At 38.5% G+C, this 8,761-nt stretch overlaps 1 protein-coding gene across 1 annotated transcript; it reads left to right on the forward strand.

Annotated features, from left to right (window-relative positions):
* The first annotated feature begins 452 nt into the window (after positions 1-452).
* On the forward strand, positions 453-4,800 carry sost (sclerostin). The gene is made up of 2 exons (XM_043253098.1): positions 453-776; positions 2,928-4,800. Exons 1-2 carry the CDS (start codon positions 536-538, stop codon positions 3,320-3,322), a joined length of 636 nt encoding a protein of 211 aa, XP_043109033.1. The 5' UTR covers positions 453-535; the 3' UTR covers positions 3,323-4,800.
* The last annotated feature ends 3,961 nt before the right edge of the window (positions 4,801-8,761 follow it).

Genomic DNA, 8,761 nt, shown 5'->3' on the forward strand with positions numbered 1-8,761 from the left:
CATAACGTAAGTTATGTCGGTCGCTAAATACGCTAGCAAAACAAACACGTCACGTACTCAAAAGATACTTTAGCAGAACTTTCCTTTACGAAAACGTTCATATCAATTCATATCGATAAGACATTTTAGTATAGTTAGCACACTGCTTCTATAAAAATTAAATAGTAGGCTCTAAAAATATTTTATTAAAAATAATTATAAAGTATGTCCAAACGTCAGATTTGGTTTGATTTTTCTTAGTAAAGACAATAGAAAAAGACACAGTATGAAACCCAGCAGTGAAGACATGCTGTCTCATTTCTGGTGAAAAATAGATGACTTTTCTCTCTCCGAGTTGACCTTACACTTCTGCGCGTGCCCCTTCCTCCCTATCAGTTTCTGAATGAGCGTCTCTGAAATCCCTCCCACTTCGTGTAAGCGCTAAATTATCTGGGTTTTTTGCAAAACCTGTGGTACTTTAAAAAGGCAAGCCTCTCACGAAGAGAAGAAAACCGGTCCGAGTTTGCCCGCTGAACGTCTCGTTCTGTGTTTGAGCATGCAGGTGTCTCTAGCGCTCGTGCAGTGCGGCGCGCGGCTGTTGCTGCTGCTGCTGCTACAGGGATGTTTCACAGCTGCACACGGATGGAGAGCTTTAAAAAATGATGCTACAGAAATTATACCAGAATACACGGAGGACATGAATAGACCTGAGGAGCAGATACAAATTTCTAATAACAACACAATGAACCGAGCTAAGAACGGAGGAAGGAGGTCATCAGCCAACTCGCGTACTTATGGTAAGTAAAAGAGAAATATATATTTAATTAACAGCACTGAGCTCTATCAAAGCCTCAACGCGTAAAATATAATAGACCATGGATTTATTATTATTATTACTGTAAGATTTTTTTTTACATTTTCTTCTTAAAATTGGGCGTATCAGTCAACATCAAAACACTGAACTAAATCTATATATATATATATATATATATATATATATATATATATATATATATATATATATATATATATAAATTAATAACCTTTCAAGTAGCCTAATTTCATTAGTTTACTTAGTTATTTAGAATTTAATTTCAGCTATTTCAAGCAATCACTTAAGTAAAATACAAGTTAATGATACAAGTCAAATTGAATAAAATAGGCCTACACTTTAATACTCTCAAAGAATATGCGTATTTTAATAAGTTTTTGCATGTTTGGAGTGTTTTAGAGGCATGATAAGGAATTTGTGTCAAATATAATTAGGCAGTTTCCGCTAGATAGATCTGTTATCTAAAATGGAAATTAGAAACTGAAAAGTTCACGGGGTGAACAATTTGATAGCAATTTGTTTATAACAGATTGTTTTGCCGACCACGGCTTTTAGAATTCACCCTTTAAAGTGTAAGATATATACAGTGTGTAGGCTACACATGAAATCATTTACTTCTACGAAACTGCATATTCCTGTATTGACTCTACATCATTGTGGCCACTTTTAAATAAAAGCTTTATAGTAGTTCATAAAGCACATTTGCCGTTCCACCTTTTCACCAGCGCAAGTGATGCACTAAGTTCGATAACCCTTTTTTTGTTCTTATATCCCCAATTTTACATAATTAGACAAGGTCTGCTTTTCCATAACCATCTAATTGCAACAGTATGGTTTCAGGGTAGTTGAAAATGTGAGAAGTTATTCTAAGGGGTCATTTCTTCAGGGTATTGCCTTGATAGAGAATGACTCCCACCTGTGGAAAGTAAAACTACTGTGAATTTAAACCTAGGTCTAACAATATACTCTGTGTGTGTGTGTTTGTGTATGTTAATGTCAGAATTAGGAAACGATTCTCTTAGAGCTTGGTTCCAGAACATAAATCTAGATTTTGAAAAAAGCAAGTGCGTTTGAGAAATTGGAATGTCTAAATTTATTGCTAAATAAATACACAGATATTCTGAAAATAATAACAAGCGAACCTCAATGAACAGAGTAATGAAATCATGACAATAACAATAAATAACACAAATAATTAAGGACTGAGCAATTTGTCAACGAGATAATTTCAAATATCTAATTATGTCAGTGGACACCTCTAAAACGATGTTGTGTTTCAGCATAAGGAAACAGTTATCAAGTCAAGCATGTACGTTATACTGGCTCGTTGGGGGGTGGAGAAAGATATCACACTCTGCTCTTGAAGGGGTGACGTGTGCTGTAGTTTCTCTGGTGGTCAGTGTGGGGTCATGTTGAGATATGTTCATCTTCCTCTGGCTCTTGTCCCGCTCCTCATAAAACATCAGATCAGGTTTTCTGAGAATCAGGGGAGGCAGAACCTGAACTCATCACACACATAAATCCTTTGTTCTTCTCCATGAGGAGCCCGAAGAAGGAAACAGATCTTTCCAACCTCACTTTCATCTCTTTAGCTGACACATTAAAAGTGAAAAATTTGAGCTTACGTTAAATGCAAAAGTTCTTACTGCAAAAGTTTTGATTGCACAAGCAATCAGTCCTTTCTGTGCTGAACAATCCAGCAATGATGTTTAGGGTCTGTGGGTTTCTAATTATTGGGATTCTCATCAATTTCACCCTCAATCAAGAGCATATCTATTTCTTTGCTAGCCAAATCCAAAGCAGATTAATGAAAAACATATTTTACCAATATTATAAGATTTTATAATGCATTTCCTTGCTGGCTGGACACACAACAACTTTTTCTGGGAAACTCGACAAAACACACAACAAAGTCAACTTTCGGAAATTTACTTAATGCCTGTGTATATAACAAAACATGGGGGAAAAAATTGTTTTGTGTATTGTAGCTGTAAATAATCCAAAACCCATTATGTCATACAGACTATAATAAATACCAGTACTGGTAGCTGTGTTTTATTTAAGATGCATCCCTAAACATTTAACTAATTTGTTTGGGTTCTTCTTTTTTTCCCAGGAGTCTCTGAAGTAAGCTGCCGGGAGCTGCGTTCTACCCGCTTTGTTACTGATGGATCTTGCCGAAGCGTCAAACCTGTGAAAGAACTGGTGTGTTCTGGTCAGTGCCTTCCAGCTCACTTGATGCCAAACTCAATTCTAAGGGGAAAATGGTGGAGAAGCAGCTCATCCGATTACCGCTGCATTCCTGCTCACTCCCGCACCCAGCGGATACAGCTCCAGTGTCCTAATGGACCAAACCGGACATACAAAATCCGAGTAGTCACGTCTTGCAAGTGCAAACGCTACACTCGCCATCACAACCAATCGGACGTCAAGGAGTTGTCCTCCAAGAAGCCACGACGCAATAAGAAACACCGTAGCAAAGTGCCTTCGATCAACAGCAATTCGTACTGAACTGAAACAGAGTCCTGCACACATACAGATATACCTATATACATATGCACACATACTTCAGAAACTGCAATCCTCAACTACAAGGGAAGGAATAAACGCATTAGCTTTTAACAAACGTGTTGGCGTGCCAACAAGTTTCCAATGTATTTCAGATGTCTCACTGTTTGTATGTGCTCTTGAGTCGAAACAGTCCTAGTTTGATCGCAGATTGCCAGCGGACTAATGGACGCTTGAGTAAAAGACGTATGATGTTATGTGAGATTAGTTCAGGGAATGATGATATTTTGAGGAAGGAGGAATAACTCCATATATTCTTGCCCAGGCAGTTCATTTCGAGTTTGAAGTTCACTGAAAGGGTAAGCTAACTGCAGGCAAGCACGCTGAGCGCTCAACCAATCCACCAAGCGCTCATGTGAATGTTTGTGTACCAGATTTGTCCTCCTCTTCTGGGACTTGGAGCGGTGTATGATTTGACCGTCCAGCCGTGTCGGGCCCAAAAGACATGCCGCTGCTGACAGATCACTGAGGCCCAGAATTCTTAACCTTGGTCATTTCTACCAGCCCACGAGTCCTCTTGACGGGCTGGGGAGCCGGGCCAGGCACCATGTGAGTTTCTGCAACTTCCCATTTCCACAAGAAACTGATCGGAACTGGCAGTTATGGAGAGTTCGAAAAGTTGTGTCAGCCCTCCGCGGTCCAAGTCCCCGGAGGTCAAGAACCGCAAACGATATTCCTGTGACTTGTCCTAATTACCAAATAGTTCCATTCCTGTGTTTAGGATTTGAGTCATAAAAAGCCATTTCCTCTAGACATGGTCAGTTCCTGTTTGTTAGAACACCCGAAAAAGAGGCCCACATGTGTGCAAGAATCTGCAGCAATTCCTCCCGGGCAAAGAACCTTTCTGCACCCTCCTTCAATGGAAACCATTTGGAGATATTCAGCTATCTGCAATCGCTAGCAGGTTACCTACATCCATTACTGAAGTCTTTAGGAAAGATGTCATCCTTCCTGTCTCGTGACCGGAAAAGAAGAGACAATTAAGTGAACCAAACTTTGAAATTGTGGTCTGGATGTTGATTTTACACAGGATAATGCCAATTGTTCAACATTTGCAGCTCGTGACTTCCCCACCTTTTTTTCCAGATCAGTGCTGATAATATTTGCTTATTTTTCAATTGTGTATTTGAAATAGCAACTGGAAGGGATTTTTATAATGTAAGCAGACTTGCCATGAATAGCGACTTGTACATAATGTACCTGTGTGGTCACACTGAGCGGCATCCTCCTCCAAAGAATGGATCCCAACTCTCTGTCCGACCAAAAGACTGTTATAAAGAATGAATTGCGTATTTATTTTTTTCGATTTCCTCATTTAAATTATTTATCTTTTGTAGAAAATAATAGCCATTATTGTACTATATGTAATTATAGTGAATTTCATAACGAAAAAGAGTACATGAATAAAGTTAAGCAACGTATATATGTGAAAAGAAGTGTGTTTGTTATCATTCTTGTCAGACTGCTTTGACAGATCCTTTCTCCTCTTGGGCCGTGCCCGCACGCTAAATCCGTCCTTCAATGAGCCCTCTGTAAACAATATTCCACAATTAGGAAGTAGAGGCTTTGTAGCACTTTGGAATGTCTAAAACACCTTTACAAAAGGCGAGAAAAGGAAAGAATCTCCTCGTCAGACAGGAACAGTACAGTCACAACAGAAACAGCTCTTTTTATCCGGTATAGTGAACTCAACCCACAGGCCTCCATTCATCTGTTTGTTTGTTTAAGCTTGCAGAGTCTGAGCCATAGATTGACAAGGAAATGTGTATTGGCGGACTTGTTTTAGTCCTTCTAATCTTGTCTGTTGCACACTTGAGTGCTTCCTCATGATGAAATTCTCTATATTAGTCTAACTGAGTCCAGGCTACTCAAACTACATGAAGTCAGTATGCTGTAAAACAAACAAATTTCCTTTTTATGTATGTTTGTAGTGTTTATGTACTCTTATATTGCGACTAAAAGATGAAACATTCCTTAACTAAATGATTTTCAGTTCTCATTCTACTATAAAACATCTTTTCAGAGCGTTTCACTGCAGTTCTAATATAATTGTCCCAAATTCATGGCCACTTGACATGCCATGCTTTTGCTCAAAAGTAGCTGGCAGGCAGAAGCATTTCCAAGTAATTCAAGAACAAGTGCTTGAACGTGTCACTTGAGTAGTTGCTAAATAAATTGATGCTGACAAAGCATCTGACCTGAGTTACGGCCCCTGTTTGCAGTCGCTGCTCGGCAGGGACCTGGCACGGACCTCCACAGCCACAGGGAAAGCAGGAGTGTGTGAGAGAGGTCAGCTGGGACTCACTCCTCAGTGTGTGTTTAACACTTTTGTGCCTGTTCCACAGTATCTCAGACGCCACAATGGCGCTTAGATGCTTAACTCCTCCAGAGACCGTGTCGGTCAGACAATAGTGCGTGCTTATGAATTTCATTTTTTTTTTTTATGGATTCCTAAACTCTACTTTTGTCCTTTCATTTTATTTAATTATTTTAATTTTTATTTGGTTTATTACATATAGTTGGTATCTTACATTATTTTTAAAATCTTTAAAAATGTTTATATAAACTTTAACTGAAGTCAAAATCTCTAAAATCTGACTTTGGGACTTTAATCATTTTAAAATTAGTTTTCAATTTGAATTATATCTGATCCAAGGGTAAGGAGTTGGACAAGGATTGCAGGGAAAAAAATCGGCACTAAAAGTGCCATTTAACCCTGTTAGCCACTTGACTTTGACTTTAATGTATTAAAGACAACCTAAGATGACGTCTTTACCTTCCAGTGTCTCAAAGCACACAGGCTGACCTTTCTTAGTGGTACACTGTGGATTTCCAACACATGATTGTGATTAAGTAAATCTCACTGAACTGCTCTAGAATGTCACTTCCTTCTGGTCAGGCTGCGTGCATGCAAAATTAAAAGCACTGCTTTTGTATATAAAATGTAACAGAGCTGCTATGTACTATCAAAAAAAAATCCAAGAAGTTCTTGAGGTTGCACAGTGACTAAATAAATTAATGCTGACAAAGCATGAGTCTTTAGATTAGTGACATCAGTCAGTAACTTCTTCCAAACGTAAGCCAATAAAACATGTGATCAGTTGATTTACATATTATGTTAGTGTAGATGGTTTCTGTTATTGCCAAAAACCAAAATACCTCAGTAATATATCGTTCAGTGATGATTGCTCTGTTAGCTGGGATTATGCTGTAAGTTTTGGCTCAATCAAAAAAAAAGTAAAGGTCAAATTCTCACAATTGTTTGAATCTTAAGTTTCCTTCTAGACTTGGATATTGACGACAATAGTTGGGCCATTATACAAGTTTTTCCTAGGGTGGGTATATTTACTGAGCGTAATGTTATACAAAAGGAACAGAAGTTTGTCAGGAGACCAAATGCATGAAACAAGAAACAAAATTCCCCAACATACAGTGCGTCCCAAAAGCCACAATGAAACCATGAGATTCTGAAAAGAAACATGATTTAATAAAATGAAGCGTAAATGAGGTGTTTAAGATTATATAAAGATTAAATACGAAAGATTTTATATACAGCCATATATAAGTTTGGGGTCGGTGTGTTTTTTTAAGTTTTTTTTTTGCTCATCAAGGCTGCATTTATTTGATCAAGATACTTTTAAAACAGTAAAATTGTGAAATATTATCACAGTTTAAAACTATACGAATTAGCGGATTTGATGCTTAAGAAACATTTCTTATTAACAATGTTGAAAACTGACATATTGACATACTGACACTATTGACATAATAAGGCCGAATTCTAATTCTATTTTATTAAAAAATATATTATTTGAAATACTGTTTAAATACTGAATCGCTTCATTGTATTTTCCTGCGAAGAGAGAATAAAATTTTCTGCAGTAAACTCATTGTGGAGAGTGATATACATACACGCAACTCTCTATCTCTCTCTCGCTCTCGGATTGTCAATATTTGAGAAAAGGGTTTAGCTAATGTCTACAGTATTAACGCTGATCAGACATCAAGACATATTGGGGCACTATTGTGCAGTCAGTAAAGCTAATGGTTTAATATCACCAATCCTTAGCGATTTTTTGCAAACATTTCTTTGAATAACATGATCGCAATTTGAACACATGATTGAATGTAACATATAAAAAATTCATACTTTCTATTAAAATTTGTATTAATGTCAATAATGCTTACATTTCCTCGGCATAATTCAGCTACAGCCATGTTAAAACTTTGTTTAAAGGGCTTCCTGGCCCTTCCCCTTAAACTAGAATCAAGACAGCCCTACACCTTCACGTAAAAGCACAAAACAGAGGGGTAGGGGAAAGGGGTAGAAATGGGATTGAGCCTAAATCTTAATAATTAGATTCATTAAAAAAACACACCTGGAAACAATAAAAAAAATGGCACAAGACACAAACGACAGAAAACAAGTACATAATACAAAGCATATCAAAATAAAAAGTCATGGATGCAATGAATGCTATTGGATGCATTACTAGGGATTACTTTAATTCAAAGTGTTTAACGCACCAGTCAGTCTGCCTAAAACTCAATTCAAGGCTCTCCAAAGAAGAATTGAATTTTCAAAGTCAAACACATGTGGGCTATGACAGATGCATTTGGATACGGATGTTTGTTCTCCATCTGCCACTCCCTTATCAGTTCATACAAACTAACAGCTTCTAACAAATCCAAAGCAGAGCAGCACTTGGCACAGACCTGGGAACATGGGAAGTGTTAGAGAGGACGTAAAGCGGGATCTGGTGGCGGCGGGGGCGTCTGAGGGAAAGGCCAGGGTCAGGGCAGAAAGGAGAGACTGGAGCCACTCAGCATGTCCTCTGTCACACCCCCAACAAAAAGGCTTTTAAGTGTCCACTGCTCACTGGATTCAAAGAACGAACCCTGGGACTAAGAGTGGTAAAGGGCCGCCCATCAATGATCCATGAAGGATGGCTCAGCGGGAAATTCGGGTGGGGGAAGAACGGATGTGGATGGTAGGATCACGGGTCAGCAGTGTTCGATGAGCCTTGACCGTCCCAACCAAGTGGCAGCATCCGATGTAGGCCAAAGATACGCGGCGGGAAAGGAAACCGGATAGTCAATAAACATTTACAATGTTAACTCAAAACAAATATGCACTGGCCGACATTTTGTGCTTCAACTCTCACCAATACGGCAAAAAACTGGAAGTTTCTTGAAGAAACACATCAAGTCGAGGCACTGTGCAACGTGTTTGTGTGGGAAGTGAGGTAACATTCGTATCAGTGTTAACCGCAGGTCTTGCCAGCTGGGTGTCGAGCCTTGGCTCTGGTTTGCAGTTTGTTTGTTTAAAAGATTACAATCCATCCAAGTCAAACAGACACCTTGAACATAACCCAGCTCTGC

Source organism: Puntigrus tetrazona, chromosome 12, assembly GCF_018831695.1.
Source record: "Puntigrus tetrazona isolate hp1 chromosome 12, ASM1883169v1, whole genome shotgun sequence".
Taxonomy (NCBI): domain Eukaryota; kingdom Metazoa; phylum Chordata; class Actinopteri; order Cypriniformes; family Cyprinidae; genus Puntigrus; species Puntigrus tetrazona.